Raw genomic sequence first — 20,331 nt, forward strand, 5'->3', positions numbered from 1 at the left:
GTTAAACATTAAAAAAAATAATTACTATTGTTTCAATAGCCAAAAAGTGCACAGTTGCACAAGAAATGGAAGAAATATCACTTAATAATCACATTTGTGTTAAACTGAATCCATTATTCTTTATTTTTACAATAAAATAATTCGAATTTCAGTATTTATAACGACTTTGTGATCCATGGTGGAATTACGATGGTTGCCATAGTATCAACAATGCTCAGATATTGATAGGCATTGTTGCTACAATTAACATTTAAAATTAAATATCTTTTCATTTATCAATTCTAGACATTAAAAGTTTACTTTTTTTGATAGACAATTTATCAATTTATTAAATGCAAAAATAAAAAATAGGGTGTTCCATCAAAATTTTTTAAGTTATTTAACTTTTAACAAACTTGTTAATTTATTAATCTTTACAAATGCAAAACACTAAAAAATTGCTGCAGCTTTAAATTCTGTATGTTCTTCTTTCCAGAAGTAAGAAAAAAATTGTTCTAGTTGTCTTAGTTTCTGTGTAATAAAAACATTGTTTTAAAATGGACTTTTTCAATTCGCTGAGACACCCTGTATAAATCTTGTACCTAATAGTGAAAAATGTAGTATTTTATTATATTTTATGTTAATAAAGACAAATAATAAATTGAACAAAAATTATATCAAATTCCCGAACAATCTGTGTTGGACGTTATTAATTTTTCTTATAAAAATTTGTCTATTTTGAATTCCGGCAATTTAGAATTAAACAAAAATACTTCTCATAACAGAAAAGGTATATGAAAAATGTCAAACTCTTTAGTTGCCACAATCTGTCAAAATTTTTGTATTGCTTTTTCCGAAAATAAACTTTTATTAACGATTTTGATTCTTGGTTTTATTATTACGTGTATTAATTATTATTGTTTTACTTAATTTTTGCCCTGTAAATTTTACACAAATAAAAGCATAAATTATTAAATTATATTTTTTTTGCTTTTAAAACATAAGGTGGTCTATTTGTTCATATCTTCATAAAGATCAAGAGCCACGACGTGACCAGAATAACTACACAACGAATGTAAAGTATCTATAAAATATTAGTGTCAAGGGTTTCGTGGTTCTTGATCATTTTATGAAGGCACTGTCTAAACATAAATAGAAAGGTAAATATAAATGTTTCATTTACACAATTTGAAAAATAGTGAAACTTTCTCTTAATAAGAAAAAATAAAATAAAAATCCATTTTCCATTTTAGATATTTTATTTAAAAAAATAACAAAAACCACTAGCGCAAAAAAGGAATAAACATAACGAACGTTAAAGACTTATCGATTTCGGATAATAATAACAACAATTGTCTTGGATGTTTTTACCATTCTTGATGCTTAATATACTATTTTAAGCATGTGATATAGAAATTACTTTGCTTTTTATTACTTTTTAAACTTCTAAGTTACAAAGCTCGTTAATAACAAAATTGAAAAAGTAACCTATTTTGATATCAAATCTAAATCATATACAAGGCAAATTTAATGGTAAAATAATTGCACAGAGAATATTGAAAAATGCATTAGCGTTTTGTTTACTTACCCATTTCAAATCAGTCTTACTTTGACATGTAGAAATAAAATAAAATTTCTTCAGTCATTTATTAAAATTATTGATAGTTTTATGATAATTTAGCTTTTATACAAACAAATATGGCAAATTAACTTAATTGCAATTAAGGCAGATTCTAAATCGAATAAAAATCAAACACCTCGAAAATCAAGTTTCGATTAATGTAAATAAACGATTCATTAAAACTTAATTAATGAAATTGGGTGAAATCAAACAAAATCGCACGTAAATACTGAAGCAAACAAACTAAAATGCGTTATGCTAATTAATTAGCTATAAGGAAATGAACAAATATTTGTCTTATTCTGTCTATTGAAAGCAAAAAATCTGATTTAGAATGTTATTCCACATTGACCAAAACGATCACTTTTAAAACTCATTGTTTCTGATTTTTGTAAATTTGAGATATGTTATAGAACGTGTAAAAATAAGTGACACGTATTCCACCGTTTTTTTTATTTTTTCAATGTATGTTGAAAAAACAGGGATGTACAAAATTAAGTACCTCGTAACAAAAAGAATTTTTATTTAAAGAGCAAATCAACATATTGAAACGATTTTTTTTTAATAATAGATATAAATAGGTACACTACGGGCGTGGTAATACATGTATTCTAAAAATTTGTTATTAACAAATAATTTAAAAATATATTGTTTAAACGAAAAAATAAACAATTACCAGGTTTTTAAAATTCTCAAAAAATTTATGTAAAAACTTTCATATTTTTACCATGTCTTTACATAAGTTTCAAGACGGACGTTTTAAAAATGGCTGAAAAAAAATATTTGAGAGCGCTGCATAGTGCATGATCCCCTAAGATCGTCTGAAAGTAGCGTTTCCTTAGAAATTAAATAGAAAAATTACCAATTACCGCCACTAATAAACTGTTGTATAGAAAACACATAATTTCCAATAACTTATTAACATTTATTTTTCAAAAAATATCAATAATAAATACAAACTCCTCGGTTGAGGAAGAGTACTCTCTATATTTTTTTTTTATTCTATTTTCTGATATTAAAATAAAAGTATGTAGATTTCGCGTACCTTTTATAAGCTTGGCTCGACTAAAACGATTATTTAAAAAATCGTAAAGTCTTTCAACTTGTCGATTACATTATACAAGGTGTGTCAAAAGTGCCGGCCCAACGTAACGTAGAGTTCATAGAAACCAAGAAGGATATCGATGGAAGGGATGCGCAGAGACGAAAACTCGTCGCAGACGACTCCATTCGTAAATATAGGGGAGTTCTGAAATCAACTGAGAGCAGTGGCGTGTATTCGCACTTATTTATTTGAAGAAAACAAATAATACATATACTGTAATGAACATATTTTATTACTTTATTAATAAATAACATTTTTAAGGCATTTGTTCTTTTATAAATTGCAATACTCAGTAACCATTTGAGAAAGTTATTAGAAATTGTTCAACAAGGTCCAAATTATTATCAAAATAAAATCCATTTCCAAACCACAAGTCTTTAATCCTTTTGCAGTGTGCAAGTTGAGCTGCAGACGTACCTAACTTTTTATTACATAATACATTATATTGTAGTAAATTTTAATTTTAAAATAGTTATCAAAATATAGGTATACCTACCACTGCATAAACATTAACTATAAGAATAGTAAATATATTTTATTAGTTTTATGGTAAAAAATTCCATTTTGACTTAAGAGTATAAAGTGAAATTACTAGGCCCATCAGTTATATAAAAAATTAATCGCCTGTAATTCTGATTTAAACCCATAACAACAATTTTTGTAAAAATTTGAGGGTTCATCTTCTTACATCTTATTGACTAGGTATGAAAACTAAAAAATGTTTAATATACCTACTTATTAATAGGGGCATCTTATAAATGTTAACTTTAAAAAATTAATTAAAATTAAATATGATACAAACATTGTTTTTTAATATGTTTACATTTTTAATAAACGTACTGTTTGTTCGTATTTTATTTATACAGAAATTAATATCACCGTATATTTGAAATAATCGTGGAGCATCGTATGAATTTTTTATATTTAATATCTCAGTCAATGAATATACAAAAAAAAATGCAACTCTACAATTCCCTTTTTATCACAGAATGGTTCTGTGTTACGCCACTGCTCAAGTTTCCCCACTACACCGAATACGCATTGGCTCCGCCTATCGATATCCTTCTTGGTTTCTATAAACTCTAACGTAAGGTAAAATACCAGGAGCATGGAAAAATGTAAAAAAAATCTATTTATAAAAGTTTCGAAGTTATGAGAGTTTAAATTTTGCACTTTGACTCTATTTTTTTCTGTTGTTTTTTTTGCTACAAGCTATTGGAAGAGGAAACAAGGAAGCTGTACCCTAAATTGTAACTCTGTATAATGTTATTTGTGGCTTTTATGGGCAATTTTTTTTTACCTTTATTAGGTAGTTATAAAAAAAACATATATGTACAAGATCATCAATATCATTAAATAGACATAAAAAATGTCAATTTTCAAAAAATAAATATAAAAATTTTTTGACAGTCTTTCTTAACATTTTTTTCATGTTCCTGGTATCTTACCATGTCACCACGTTGGTCCGGGAATTTTGACACCCCCTTCATAGCCAAACATAATATGTGAAATATTTGTGTTACTCAACCGAAGAATTTGTTTTTTATTATTGATACTTTTTGAAAAATAAATGTTAATAAATTATTGAAAATTATGTGTTTTCTTTAGAACAGTTTATTAGTGACGGTAATTGGTAATTTTTCTATTTAATTTCCAAGGAAACGCTACTTTCAGGCGATCTTAGGGGATCATGCACTATGCAGCGCTCTCAAAAAAAAGTTTTTCAGCCATTTTCAAAACGTCCGTCTTGAAACTTATGTAAAGACATAGTAAAAATGTGAGAGTTTTTACATAATTTTTTTGAGAATTTTAAAAACCTGCGTAATTGTTTATTTTTTGTTTAAACAATATATTTCTAAATTATTTGTTATTAGAATACATGTATCATCACGTCCGTAATGTACCTATTTAATATATATTATTTAAAAAAAATCGTTTCAATATGTTGATTTGTTCTTTAGATAAAAATTCTTTTTGCTCCGAGATACTTAATTTTGTACAGGGTGCTGCATTTTGGATGTCCGAATAGGGAATCTCCGAAACTAAGAGGTTTAGCCAAAAACGAGTGATACATTCTGGGCTCATTTTTTGAGAAAATAATATTGGTCAAAACCGCATCCCGCTATCGTCTTTTGTTTTCGACTTACAGACGAAAGTTGACATTTTGGCGAAATCTAAAAAAAATTATATCTTCGTTATTATAGAAGATACGGATTTGAAATAAAGACATTATACAGACACTTTTTTACGAGGAATTTAATAATGTAGTTAACAATTTTTTTCAGTTATTAGTTTAGCCGTAATAAGATAAATTTGTATTTCTTTAAATGGAAATCATAGGCGGCTATGGCAATTTTGAAAAGCTTATTTTTTTCTGATCTAAAAAATATATATTTGTAACAAAATATTTTTTTATAACTATACTTAAAAAGTGAAATACATACTTTGTGTGATAATAGTTGGCCATGGAAAAACTATTTCACTCCAAATGTGTAAATAATAATCAATAAGAGTTTTGTGAACTGTAAAATAGATGAAAAAATAGATAAAATTATAAAGATTTAAAAAATACGATACGGTAGAAGCATTAAACAAATATCCGAGAGCCTCAGAACAAAATTATTACATATTTTTAAAAAATTCAAAAATAGGAAAAACAAATGTGTCAACAGTCAACACAATTAGAAAAAACATTTTTTGGTGATATAATGGAGGTAGGATAACGTTTCACATAGACGGAATTTGGGTATTTGAATAGCCATATCGTCATTTTTGTGTCATATAAAATATATTTTATTGAAGAATTAAAGCGTCTTTTTTTTACAACACTCTATGTATCACTAGAAGTTGCAATGGTTAGCTTGTTTAAAAACAAAGAAATGTTATTAGTCGCCAATAAGTTGATTTACAATTTATTTTGCATCTTTTCCATTACTTAGTACTTAGAAACTCTTTCATTAGTGACACTGGTTGAATATAATATAGTTTAAATCCTTTTGGTTAAAGATGCAACATTTTTTCATGGCCAACTGCGAACAAAAATCAAAGATAATTTTTTACTAAAAATGTATTATAATAATTTGTTACAAATATATATTTTTTAGATAAGAAAAAACAAGCTTTTTAAAAATGACACAACCATCTATGATTCCCATTTAAAAAAATACAAGTTTATTTTATTACGGCTAAACAAACAACTGAAAAAAATTGATAACTACATTATTAAATTCTACGTAAAAAAGTGCCTGTATAATGTCTTTATTTCAAATCTGTGTCTTCTATAATAACGAAGATATGAATTTTTTTAGATTTCGCTAAAATGTCAATTTTTGTCTATAAGTCGAAAACAAAAGACAATAGCGGGATGCGGTTTTAACCAATATTATTTTCTCAAAAAATGAGCCTCAGAATGTATTACTCGTTTTTGGCTAAACCTCTTAGTTTCGGAGATTCCCTATTCGGACATGCAAAATGCAGCACCCTGTACATCCCTATTTTTTCAACATACATTGAAAAACTAAAAAAACGGTGAAATACGTGTTACTTATTTTTACACGTTCTATAACATAATTACGAAAATCAGAAACAATGAGTTTTAAAACTGATCGTTTTGGCATGGAATTACTCCATTCCAGGGTCAAGTCTCCCCAATTTTCTCATAAAATATTAATCATCATTTGTTAAAACCGTTCATTGTCACTCGATAAAAGCAGAGTAAAATTTGGTGGATGCGCCGGGCAAAAGTTTATTAAATTACCTTATCAAACTCCTATGAACCAAATCCCAGACGCATACAGCCCCATTATCTCCCGCTGTGACCAGAATAGAACTGTCAGGCGCAAATCTATACATGAAATATTAAAAGAACTCAATTTAGCGTAAATCCGTATCTTCACCTGCAGACTCGAATCGCATCTCCATTCACTTGCACCATAGTGTATATTTTAATCCCCGAATGCAGGTTCCATAAAATGGCAGTACCATCAACCGACGCACTGGCCAGCATAGCCCCCTGTGGGGAGATCCTCACACAAGTGACTTGGTACTTGTGGCCTCGGAGGGGCGAATACGACCGCTCGACGTACCCGGAACCTCGCACCCATTCCCATAATCGAATGGTTTTATCGCTAAATAAAATTATTAATTGGGGTTCAAAATAATGAATTAATACCTGGATCCGGTCACTAGTGTATAATCGGAAGCAAAGTCACAAGAGGTTACGTCACTTCGGTGCCCACTTAAGCTTTGAATAATTTTTATTTCATTTCCGGTGATTGACATTTTCGCCTGCAACAAGATCGACTATGTTTATTGTTATGAAGTGGAATTATTGCGTTGTTGACGGCGGGAAGGTCGGTATTGATTTCGGTGTGAGGTAAAAGAAAAAAAATACATTATTGCACGTGTTCGATGAAATTTATTATTCACAAGGTGAAAAGTACGTTCAAGATGATCATTGTTATATTATAGATATTACCTTAGACATGATTCCTGAATTATTTATGCAGAAAATTATAATTTGTCGGCAAAACGTGGACATGAGGAGAATTCCTATGTTTCCAAATCATTAAACTAAGCTATTATCATAATATTATCATTTACTGTCGTCAAATTCGTTTCTTTATTAATTATTACCAGAAAAATCGATCATTTTGGGTACTTTACAGATAAAAAAAAACATACTTTTTTATGAGGTACTTGAAAAGTTTTCGTGAATCAACGGTTTTTTTTCTTAAAAAGCACGGTATTAAAATGAGTCTTTATACAGGGTGCGCCAGAACTCGCGCTCCGGAGAAAAATGTCATGTAAAGTAAGATACCGGGAACATGGAAAAAATGTTAAAAAAATTCTATCTACAGGATGTTCCGTTTTTATTGTTACAAATTTAAACAGATGATAGAATATTCAATTCTAAGACAAAAGTTTCCTATAAACATGTATCAAAAAATGCTTGGTAAGGGAGCTACACCCCCTGGAAGGGGGCTAATATGTTTTTGCTATTATTTCAGAAACCATTTAAGATAAAATTACAAAATTTGGTACAGATGATAATCTTTATACACCTAAACGAATTCGACAGTTTAGATTTTGCACTTTGACTCTATTTATTTCAGTTGGAAAAATAATTTTCCAAGTTTTTTTGATACACACTATTAGAAGAGGAAAAAAGGAAGCTGTATCCTCAATTGCAACTCTATTTATTTGTGGCTTTTATTGGCAAAATTTTAGTATTTTTACTAAATAATTATAAAAAAAAAACATATTCAATATCATCAGTATCATTAAAATAAAATAAATAATAAATGTCAAAATTTTTTGACAGATAGAACATTTTTTTCATGTTCCTGGTATCTAATCTTACTTGATATTTTTCTCTGGGTGGCGCACCCTGTATAACATACAACCGCTGAATAGATTGAAATTCAGACCAAATTGTCTCGTTTTTTTTTTGAGTCAAAAGCCAAAATCTACCATTTATTTATAAAAAAAATGGATCTTCATCGATAAAAATCAAACTCACAATCGTAATCAAGAAAAATCGTTTGGACCTACTTTAAAAAAAATTCTGAATCCTTCTGCTAATTTTACTCTTTCTCACTGTCTTTGTGTAGAAAATGCCAACTGATGAGAACAAATAAGAAACTATTTTTACAATTATTGATGTGCTTCTAAACAAAGACAGTGAAAATATTGTGTCAAAATATTTTAAAATTTCGAATTTTGCAAAAAAAATTATTAAAAAACCTCAAAGTTAGTTTTAAAACCTTTCAAAATCATTCTGGTAGAAGATTTTCTGCTAATTTACTCTTTCTGGTGTCTTTATTCAGAAAATACGTTGCAAAAACGTTTTATGTTTATTGCTTTGTTTATACAGGGTGCACCAAAACTCGCGCCCCAGCGAAAAATTTCAAGGAAGATAAGATACCAGGAACATGAAATAAATTATTTAATGATACTGATGATCTTGTGTATGTATGTTTTTTTACAATTATTTAATAAAGGTAAAAAAAAATTGACAATAAAAGCCACAACTAACATTGAACAGAGTTACAATTTACGATACAGCTTCCTTGTTTCCTCTTCTAATAATCTGTAGCAAAAAAACTTGGAAAGTTATTTTTCCAACAGAAATAAATAGAGCCAAAGTGCAAAATTAAAACGCTATAACTTTGAAATTTTTATAGATAATTTTTTTAAACATTTTTTCCATGTTCCTGATATCTTACCTTATATGGCATTTTTCTCTGGGGGCGAGTTCTGGTATACAAGATCATCAATATCATTAAATAGACATAAAAAATGTCAAACGTAAAAAAATATTACCTTACTTGAATTTTTCTCTTGGGCGCGAGTTTTGACACACCCTGTATAACACACAATCGCTGAATAGATTGAAAAAACTAAAATTCAGACCTAATTTTCTCGTTTTTTTTTTGAGTCAAAAGCCAAAATAACTTCCATTTATTTATAAAAAAAATGAATCTTCCATCTTAGATCTACTTTTTAAAAATTTTTCAAATTCTTCAGGTACAGAGTTTTCTGCTAATTTTACTGTTTCTGTCTGTCTGTGTAGAAACTATCAACTGATGAGAACAAATAAAAAACTATTTTTACATTTATTGATATGCTTATAAACAAAGACTGAAAATTATTAAAAAATTATTAGAAAATCTCAAAGTTGCTTACAATCGAAAAATTGTATCAAAATTTGTATTTAGTTTTAAAAACTTTCAGAATCATTCTGCTAGAAGATTTTCTACTAATGTACTCTTTCTGGTGTATTTATTCAGAAAATACGTTGCAAAAAATGTATGTTTATTGCTTTGTTTATACTTTGTTTACTGAGAGGTAATGACAATATTTTTGTAAAGTGTATTAACAAATACTGTGCGATTAAAAAATAGTTTTCAGTTCGCAACACATTGGCTGGGAATCTGGGATGGAAATTTTCCACACAAACTGAAAGTGAAAAGGACCATTCAACATTTTTACGTCTTTGTAATTTTTGTAATAACTTGCAACAATAAAAATTTTCTGCTCTAAAGTGAACATTATTTCACTTAAAATGAATAAAACGCAAACTTGTCGCTGACATTTGATGTCAAAAATCAGGATTGCCATCTGAAAGACTTTAACCACCGCCTACTCTAATTTATTATTATTTTTTTGATTGTACGGTACAATAATATGAAATAAAAACCATGAGTTCTAGTTGTAACTTGTGATTTTGAAATCAAGTTGGCAACATTGAAAAAGAAACAGAAGATATGAAAATTGCCAAGTGGGGTATTTTCTGTCTCTACATTAATTGATTTAAATCAGTTTTACATTTTCCGAAGTTGAAGATTGTAAGAACAGATTTACTAATTTAAAATAAAGTAGAGAAGAAAACAAAAGTAACAAACCTAATTACTGCACAGCCCTAAGGAATAAGTTTATCGGTCTCCAAGGAAACACTTCGTGTTTATTTTATGTCTATTTTTAAAATTTACAACAAACTGCATTCTTTACTTATTTATCTTGTTCAGTCATCAGAATTTTTATAGAATAAACTTTTATTAGTTATCTTTTTTTGGGTTTTTTATGCATCAACTCTGAGTCCTTTTAATTTCCCGCAATTTTCCATTAGATAATTCTCTTGAAACCATTTAAACACAGAAACTGTATTCATCACAAAAAACTTTAAACAAACAGGACTTTAAACTCATTTTAAACTAAAGTTTAACTGAATATAGTATACTTAATTTCAGCAACATTAATGGCGCATTCAACAGGTGCTTGTTATCAAAACGGATTTGAATTAAGTAAGTTTTATTGCGGACGAAAATGTTGGCTAATTTATTATTTTAAAGTAGGATGAATATTGTCCGATAGTTTACAGTTTTCAGTGAAAAAAATATATGCCTACGTATAGTATTAAATTATACAATTCGAGGACAAATAAAATATGGTCGATTTATTGAATTAATTATAACGAGAGTAAAAACTTCAGATTTGAAAGACTTAATTTTTCATTCGAGCATGCCGAGTGTGCATTAACACAAGTAGTGAAGTAGCAATCAAAATTAAATTTTAAAATGACTGGAAAGAACAGTTATTTTCATATTACATAAACTTCATTTTTCATTAGAGTTTTTTAAAAGATTAACTTTGTTAGCAATGATTGACTTTAAGAGAGTGATCATAGGAAAAAAATTACATCCTTGACACCATGTATTGTAATTGATTGTTACTTACTATTCGTTCCACTAAAAATCGAACGAAAAAAATCACATCAGATCAAAACCAAAGCAAAACTGAAAACCTGCAACACGTGAACCGTGAAACTAACTTCGTACAAAGCAGACATTAGATCGCTATGACAACTATGAAAATTAATTTTGTCCCACAACCTGGCATGAATTATCTACTAGGACGCTAAATGTATCGCGCTTGAATCAAACATTACTTCCATTATTGATCCCAACAATAAGGTTGACGTGGTTTATTAATTTAAAATGTGACAATCTTGGTGACAACAATCACCGACGATATGAACGTCTTATTTCAAGAAGAAACACAAATTAAAAAATATGAAACAATCGGATTTATTGTTGCGGTGTCGTAAACCGAGGTTTAGGCGTGTCGAGAATCACAGCATCACATGGATTTGCACAGAAATTTGCTCTAGATTCCATTGCAGCAAGAATTAAATCAATAGCTTGAACGGTTTGGTGGTCGTAAACGAAGAAAAGAAATTCTGCCACTATTCCTGTGCTTTTAGTGCTTTGTTCGCGCAGATGAAAATGCAAACATGAGCTGATATAAAATGGTATCGAAATTACTCACACTTTAGGAATGTTTCATCTTATTTACTAAAGGAAAATTTAATGTCTCGGTGTATAACTTTGAAAAATGATTTCGATAATATAGTCGGGTAATAAAACTATAAATTCCTATTAGCCATTAGTTGTAGTGGAATAACAACACCTGTGTTTGCATCCTATTAACTTCTTTATCATTAGTTAACAGCAAATCATTTCTTGTAAACTGTCAATGTTCAGTCCATAATTGCCATAAATAGAACCGATAACGTTGCGTGTGTGGTTCTAATAATAAAGGAGATGTGTACTTAGTTGTAATTACCGTAAAATTGTACAATTTCTAAAAATATCCACGACTTAAAGGTAATTGGTTGTGAATTAATTTTGAACTGGCCAGTAAAAACCGTGCATTAATTCTTTAGTTCAAGGGATCAATGAACAAATGCCACACACATACATGACAACTGGAAATTTTTCAGATAGAAAAAAATAGAAGAGATTTTGTTTTAAAAATTCAGGTAAATCTTAACAGTGTTTGGTCCATAATTTTTCAAAAAAATTAATTCAAAAAATGAGCAATTTTTATAACATTTTAAAAATCTGATTGTTACATGTTGATGCATTTATGGTTGTTTCTTGTTATAAGAAAAAAACAACATTTTCACTTTTAAAATATTTAAAAATTTTAAACGCGTTTTGGTCAAAATTTAGTTTAAGTGATTTAAGTACCTGATTATAAATGATTTTTCATTTATTTATACTCACCTTGTAAAACCTCGAGAGATTTCCCAAGGATTTTTTTAAATAAAAAATTTGAAGTGGTGTTTCTATTAAATAGGGGAAAACTCTAGGAAAAGTAACATTTTCATACATTCGGCAATAATTTATAAACTATGAATCACCACGAATTTTCTAGTTAATTTTACAAGTAAAACTTCATTTTTAGAGCAGTCTTGTTTCTACTTATTTAATTTTTTACCAATTTTTACAGATTTCTTAAAATACAAACAAAACTGCTTAAGCAATATTATTTTAAATATACAGAGTGAACGAAAAGTATAGTACCAAACGTTTTTTATTATATGCATTCAGATAATAAAATTTAATAAAATTAAAGTGCCATAAAAAGGAGTGATCGCGTTTTAAGAATGAAATTTTGTGTTATTTTTTCCCGAGAAACGTCCCATTTCCAAAAAATGAACACTCATAGTTTGATTCCAAACTTCCTCTTCACCTGGTATAAAAGTAATTAGTTTTTTTTCTCTAAAATTTCCCCAAAATGAATTTTCATAAAAAAAATTAACTCTGGTCATACTGGCAACGTTTTCTTAATAATGTTTAATTCCGATAAATTTTAACAGTGTTTGGTCCCTAATTTTGTAAATTCTAATTAAAAAAAAAAATTAATTCAAATATTCAAAAAATGAGCCATTTTTATAACGTTTTAAGAATCTGATTGTTACATATTGATGCATTTATGATTGTTTCTTGTTATAAGAAAAAAACAACATTTTCACTTTTGAAATATTTAAAAATTTTAAGCGCGTTTTGGTCAAAATTTAGTTTAAGTGATTTAAGTACCTGATTATAAATGATTTTTCATTTATTTATACTCACCTTGTAAAACCTCGAGAAATTTCCCAAGGATTTTTTTAAATAAAAAATTTGAAAAGGTGTTTCTATTAAATAGGGGAAAACTCTGGGAAAAGTAAGTAGTTTATAAACTATGAACCACCACGAATTTTCTAGTTCAATTTACAAGTAAAACACTTCATTTTTAGAGCAGTCTTGTTTCTACTTATTTAATTTTTTACCTATTTTTACAGATTTCTTAAAATGCAAACAAAAATGCTTAGACAATATTATTTTACAGGATGAACGAAAAGTATAGTACCAAACGTTTTTTTATTATTTGCATTCAGATAATAAAATTTAATAAAATTAAAGTGCCATAAAAAGGAGTGATCGCGTTTTAAGAAAGAAATTTTGTGTTATTTTTTCCCGAGGAACGTCCCTTTTCCAAAAAATAAACACTCGTACTTTGATTCCAAATTTCCTCTTCACCTGGTATAAAAGTAATTAGTTTTTTTTCTCTAAAATTTCCAGAAAATGATTTTTCATAAAAAAAATAACTGGTCATACTGGCAACGTTTTCTTAATAATGTTTAATTCCGATAAATCTTAACACTGTTTGGTCCCTAATTTTGTAAATTCTAATTTTTTCAAAAAAATTAATTCAAAAATTCAAAAAATGAGCCATTTTTATAACGTTTTTAGTCCAATTTACAAGTAAAACACTTCATTTTTGGAGCAGTCTTGTTTCTATTTAATTTTTTACCCATTTTTACAGATTTCTTAAATTGCAAACAAAACTGCTTAGACAAAATCTTTTTAAATACAGGCTGCCCCACGAGTAACAATTTTTTTTAACATTACATTTCATAGATAACGTGGATATCAAAATTAGTTAAACATAGTAATCGTATTTTTACTTTTGACAAATTTCTATCAGTGAAAATGACTTTACTCCAGTTTTAGGAAGTACGTCTATTTGGATATCACGCTGGATACAAAGGTGCAGTCTGCGAAGCGTTTTTCAAACATGCTTCATAAATGAAAATCTTGTTAGTCTTTTTGGCAACATTTAAGTAATTCTCACCAAATTCTCCAAGGTTGACATTTTATAAATTAAAGTTGAAATGCTGTTTGGTCACTATGTTTAATTTATTAAAACTAAATATTTTAATATCCACGTTATCTTTGGAATACTATAATGTTGGTTGCATCAAAATTTTTCAGGTTCATTATTATTCATGGGACACTCTGTATACAGGATGAACGAAAAGTATACCAAGCGTTTTTTTTATTATTTGTCTTCAGATAAAAAAAATTAATAAAATTAAAGGGCCATAAAAAGGAGTGATCGCGTTTTAAGAATGAAATTTTGTGTTTTTTTCCCGAGAAACACCCCATTTCCAAAAAATAAACACTCCCAAACTTCCTCTTCACATGGTATAAAAGTCATGAGTTTTTTTTCTCTAAAATTTCCCCAAAATGAATTTTCATAACAAAATTAACTCTGGTCATACTGGCAACGTTTTCTTAATAATGTTTAATGATTTTTTTTCTAATAACAATATTTTTTTCTACTGAAGTATAGTGAGGAAATGGTACAAAAATATAAAAGACCCACAGTACCAAAATAACATTCAGACCAGTAAACATTTTTACTATTTGAGCTACACGTTTTCATAATTACGATTTAAGCAACTTTGTTTTTTTTCTTCAAGCGTATAACAATATTGTTATTATTGTACGGCACTCACGGAGTAGAAAGACGGCGTTAAATTACGGTATAATAATGCAAATCCATTATTATTGCACTACCGGGTGACCATTAACGTTTGCGACAAAAAAATCTATTGGCAACACTGAATTATTGATAATCCTTCCAATGTGTTATATCAGAATGCTTCAGGTGACGGCTAAATCAGCACAAATGAATGACAATTGCCTATAAAAGTTTGACGTTTGAATTTGAAATTCAAGGTTGCCAAAGTAAAATTTTAAATTTGACACCAACTTGAGACAAAAAATCGCAATCATTTTTAACTGGAATAAAATTCATAATTTGAATATAAGCGATTTTTGTAAAACATCCTGAAATAGGTCGATTTTTATTTTTCCATGTGCATCATTTGGTTTTTGTTTATCTGCTTTCAGAAATGCACAGCCACCTATAACTTTTTTTTCAAATGTAATGGTATGACATAAATATTTTTTGCATTAAATAAGATTCATATAATAAGATTGGTTTTATTTTTTATCACGTAGGCTTTGAAAATAATCAGAAAATAATTAGTACATTGTATTCCTTGCAAAACGACCTTTCAAACGAGGTGTCACTTGTCATATCATTACAAAAAAAAAGTTATAGGTGGCTGTGAATTTCAGAAAGCAGATAAATAAAAACCATGTGTGTCAAATAATGCGCAAGGAAAAATAAAAATTGACCTGTTTCAGGATTTTTTACAAAAACCGATTATATTCAAATTATGAATTTTATTCCAGTTAAAAATTCCACTCTGTATATTACTCGGAGCAGAAAGCTTTTTTCGTGTTTCGCTCAATTTGTCTGCTTCAGCTGTAAATATCTGAGCTCAACCGAAAATAAATGTGCTTTTTACTCCTAGTAGTATAATACCAGGTGATGAATAAAAAGTATGGAACCAAGCGTTTTTTCCTAAACTAAGCACTTTACGAAAAAAACAATAAGTGTGGCGTAAAGTACAATTAAAATGTGACCATTTGTCAATAATAACATTTTTCGAAATTTCTTTTAGTTTTCGATTTTTCGATTTTTTTTTCTTAATGGCAACCCATGATATTTTTTTTAATTAAAGATTAGAGGTCATTTTTAGATCATAATCTTCAACAAAAATATTATCATGATGGGTTGCCATTAAATTTATTTATTCTTCGACACTGTCAAAATTTACGGTTTTTCTCCCGTGTAAGGAAGTTTTGACAACTGTTTGGCATTTCTCAATATAAAACGTCAAATTATTTTTAACAGATTTAAAGCAAGTTTAAGCCTTGTTGACTCTAATTCGAAGAATAAAATGTTGTATTCCACTCGTTTGAGTGTAAATCGGACGCTTTATTCCACCTCGTGGATAGTAAACGACTCGTTACATTCGTGGTTTAAAAATCCACTCGGTCAAATAAAGAGTCCGATTTACACTCAAACTCGTCGAATAAATAACTATTTTTCCAAAACTCGAAAACTAAAAGAAATTTCGAAAAATGTTATTCTTGATAAATGGTCACGTTTTACGCTATACTAATTATTATTTCCGTAAAGTGCTTAGTTTACAAAAAAAACGGCTTGGTTTCATACTTTTTATTCACCTGGTAGTAACTATTCTTTCTTATTAAAAAATATTAAAATCATTCCTTTCATCAAAATTACATACCAACCTGCTGGGACTAAAATGAAAAAAAGCAATTGTAAAATTTAAATTTTCTTATCTTAAAATACTTAAAATTATTACCACATTTTTTCAAACTATATTTAAGTAACATTTTCCTGCTAATCCAAGAACCTTGAACTGGTAATGAATGAAACAAAGTATAAGTTTTATGAATACATTCCCAAGTTTGAAAGTGCAAAATTTCTACTATTGGATTAGATAATATCCAACACAGCAAAGTACAAAATGAATTTCCACAAACGACTCTTGTAGATATAGTCAGTTGAAGCTAGTTTAAATATTTGCATTTCAAAAAGACACTGGCGGTTTTCAGCTCCATAAAAATACCCAAAAAAAAAATATCCGAAGCGAATGAATGTGCATAATATTAAAGACACGGTGCTATAATTTAATTTAGCAATTTCTATATGGATAATTATGCAAATATCGGCCTTTAAGATGCAGATTAAAAAATAAATCGCTGTTAATTTAATGTACAAATTGAGTATGAAATTAAATAAAGATTACGTCGTCATTGACCTATTCTCGTAAGTAAAAGCGTCGAAATCGGGTAGGCACCCCCGTCAGGTAACAGCAATCGATTCAGCGCCCCCTTGTACCGTAAATTTCAGTCCGGAATGGTGTATAATACATGCATAATTGAGAAAAATAATTCGTTATTGCGCCGCCACCTTCTGTTTGTAACTCACGATTGGTTACAGATATTGATCTCGTGGCGGTTTACTCGTAATCTAGGTGAAATTTCGTAGGTAATATGTCTACGGCCGTCTTAATCGCGCTTTTTGCGGGCCCGGCCCTGGTGAGGCGTCGGGACGCCGCCGCCGCCGCCCGGTATCGACTTCGCCGCTTCCATTTTATGTGATGCTCTTCTAGCGTAATATCGCGGATAGTGGAGTCGGTTTAGTACACGACAGTTGTTTGAGCGACCGGCCCGAGCCTTCGAGGGGGAGGCACGCCAAGGGAGGGGGCATAGCAAGCCGGATTCACGCAGCTCAACGTTCGGTTTTCATTGTTTTAACAATTTTTTCCTTTTAAATTGATTCCGAGTGCGCCCAAAGCGGGCGCACTGCTCCTCCCAGGACGGGAGGGGCGCTTCTAATTATTACCGAACCAAGATTTTATACATTATTTATTACAAATAAACTCGTTTTCATTATGACAGAATCGATCATTCGCAAGTGAAAGAAACCCGCAAATAAATTAATTTTTTACTCATTCTAATCGATTAAATAATTTCTTCCAATTTATATTTTTAAGAAAATAATTTACGCCCAAAATAAGTGCATTCAATGCCAAGAAATGATTAACAGGCAATAATGATGTATTCACAATTTCAATTAAACATACTGTATACAACAGCAAACTTTTAAACAAACATTTGGTTAAAATAAGTTCGTATGTTGAACTTAACTTCTCAGAAAATCGATCAACTTGAAAAGAGGATTACTTAATTAATTGCGGAAATATTATTAAGTAAACCTTTATGGCATAAAATTTAATTTAAAAGTTTGACTTCGATTACAATTCAATCAATAAAGTGAAAATATAGTTATCAAAGTGGTAATAAAGTCGTTGTCGTTTGCCGTTTTTAATTAACTAATTAGCCGTTTATTTCAGAATTATAAAATTTATAATTACACTAGCCAACAAGTATTTTGTGAAAACAGTTATTTTTTGTTCAATTCTATACAGGGTGCGTCAGAACTCGCGCCCCATAGAAAATTTTCAATTAAGGTAAGATACTAGGAACATGAACAAAATGTTTAAAAAATTCTATCTGTCAAAAAATTTTGACATTTATGTTTTGACATTTGACATTTTTTATATCTATTTAATGATACTGATGAATTTGTATATGTTTTTTTTTACAATTATTTAGTAAAGGGACAAAACTTTTGCCAATAAAAGCCACAAATAACATTGAACAGAGTTACAATTTAGGATACAGCTTCCTTGTTTCCTCTTTTAATAGCCTATAGCAAAAAAACTTGGACAATTATTTTTACAACAGAAATAAATAGAGTCAAAGTGCAAACTTTAAACCCTCATAACTTTTTATAGATATTTTTTTTAACATTTTTTACTTTATATGGCATTTTTCTTTAGGGCGCGAGCTCTGGCGCACCCTGTATGTGCTAAACTCAAAAATGATAAAGAAAAAATTTCCATAGCACGTCAGATTTTAAAGTTAGGCATTTTAAGATATCATATGTAAGTATGTTCGATAAGGGAAAGGTTCCACCAGGATATATTAAGGATGGAAAAGAGGTACCAAGGAAGATGGGAACCAGCTATGATGGGTTCCTGATAAGGGAAATTAAAACACCATACAAAAAAAAGTCAGATTTTGAAAAAAACTCATCTACAACAAATTTATGTTAGAATCTTATACAGGGTGAATATAAAGTATGGAACCAAGCGGTTTTATCTTCAATCATTTGCCTCCGGAAAATAATAATTAATATAAATTAAAGTAATATAAAAAATGTGATTATATTTTCAGAACGAAATTTTGTTTTGTTATTGAGTTATGCGTTTTTTTTTGTCAAAATTGCAATTTATGTGAAAATTTTTTTTGAAAAAATTAAAAATAAAGCAGATAATTGTAATCCTTAGACTATAGCTTTTATGAGAAAAATGATTTTATAGTGGGTTGCCATTTAAAAAAAAATAATTTTTTTGTAGAACTCAAAAATAAAAGAAAATTTCGAAAAATTTTATTCTTGTTAAATCATCACATTTTTATAGTGTTATATATAGTTATATATTCATCAATTAGTTTTTTCAAAAAATAAATAATTTAAGCAAAAAACGTTTGGTCCATACTTTTTATTTACCTGGTATATCTTTCAACATTGTTCTTGTATAGTGAATAAATTAGTTTCTTTCGTCGTCTATTTAATTAATTTCTATTTGAAATGAACAATTTTTACGATAAAATTTGAGAAAACTATTTTCTTGTAACTTAAAATCTGTACGTGATGGAGAATTTTTCTTATCAAATTCGTAATTAGGGATGTTAATGTATCCTGATACATGTGTCAATAGATCGATCACATTAAAAAAAAAAAAATGGTGGGTAGTGTTATTAGATATAAAAATTAAATGTCGTGCCACAATTTTATTTTGTAAAATAATTTATCATGGCAGTTTTAAAAATCTTTTGTTGTGAGGTAAGTAAATAAAAATAAAACTGATACATTTACAGGATAATCATAGTCGCAGTAAAAGGGTGATCATCAACAAAAACAGTTTTAACAGCATTTGAGTAAAAAGTCCACCAAGCTTTGTTTACTAAAGCACAAGTAACTCTCGAATTCAACACCCTTTGTTGGAAATTTCAGAGGGCAAAAATAATAAACAGCGTTTCTAAGATTGTACTATAAATTTGTTATTTGTTAATGCAAAAGTATGTTAATAATAATTAGAACGCAAAATTTTCACGTTCGATAAAAGTGAACTGAAGTTGTCTTGTTGCTGTTTACGTCCGAATCTTTTATGATTTTCTTATTCCTTTTGTTTTACAGTATTTGCATAAACATCAAAGTATAAAATCATCCCTCTTTTTATTTTAACTTTTTATTCGATTTAAGTGTAGATTGAAAGATTTCAGTTGTAAAATTAAAAAGCCAGTCTTGATTAAAAAATTTACGCACGTTTCAACTCGTAAAACGAATCCTCATTAAAAATTTCATGAATTTTTATTAAGGGAAAAGTTTTATGTATTTTCTTTTGGTTCGATAAAATAATGTAGATACCTAAATTTTTGTCTTATTCTTTCTCATCAAAATAGTCTTCAATAAATAAAATGCAATTAATTGATTGCTT

At 28.7% G+C, this 20,331-nt stretch overlaps 1 protein-coding gene across 5 annotated transcripts in view; it reads right to left on the reverse strand.

The window, feature by feature from the left end:
- LOC123011635 (WD repeat, SAM and U-box domain-containing protein 1-like) overlaps window positions 1-20,331 on the reverse strand; it is a 46,582-nt gene that overhangs the window by 18,980 nt on the left and 7,271 nt on the right. For 3 of the 5 annotated variants that reach the window (XM_044409182.1, XM_044409183.1, XM_044409179.1), the window contains exons 2-4: window positions 6,877-6,992; window positions 6,602-6,832; window positions 6,463-6,549 (exon numbers count right to left, since the gene is read on the reverse strand). In XM_044409182.1, the coding sequence (XP_044265117.1) occupies window positions 6,463-6,549; window positions 6,602-6,832; window positions 6,877-6,986 (428 nt within the window). In that variant the 5' untranslated portion in view covers window positions 6,987-6,992. Of the gene's footprint in view, window positions 1-6,462; window positions 6,550-6,601; window positions 6,833-6,876; window positions 7,008-10,943; window positions 11,043-20,331 lie in introns of those variants that run through there. The other 2 variants (XM_044409180.1, XM_044409181.1) reach the window with 2 other exon arrangements.

This window comes from Tribolium madens, unplaced genomic scaffold, assembly GCF_015345945.1.
Source record: "Tribolium madens isolate multiple individuals breed KSU strain unplaced genomic scaffold, Tmad_KSU_1.1 Scaffold_91;HRSCAF=231;Tcas5.2_LG7, whole genome shotgun sequence".
Taxonomy (NCBI): Eukaryota; Metazoa; Arthropoda; class Insecta; order Coleoptera; family Tenebrionidae; genus Tribolium; species Tribolium madens.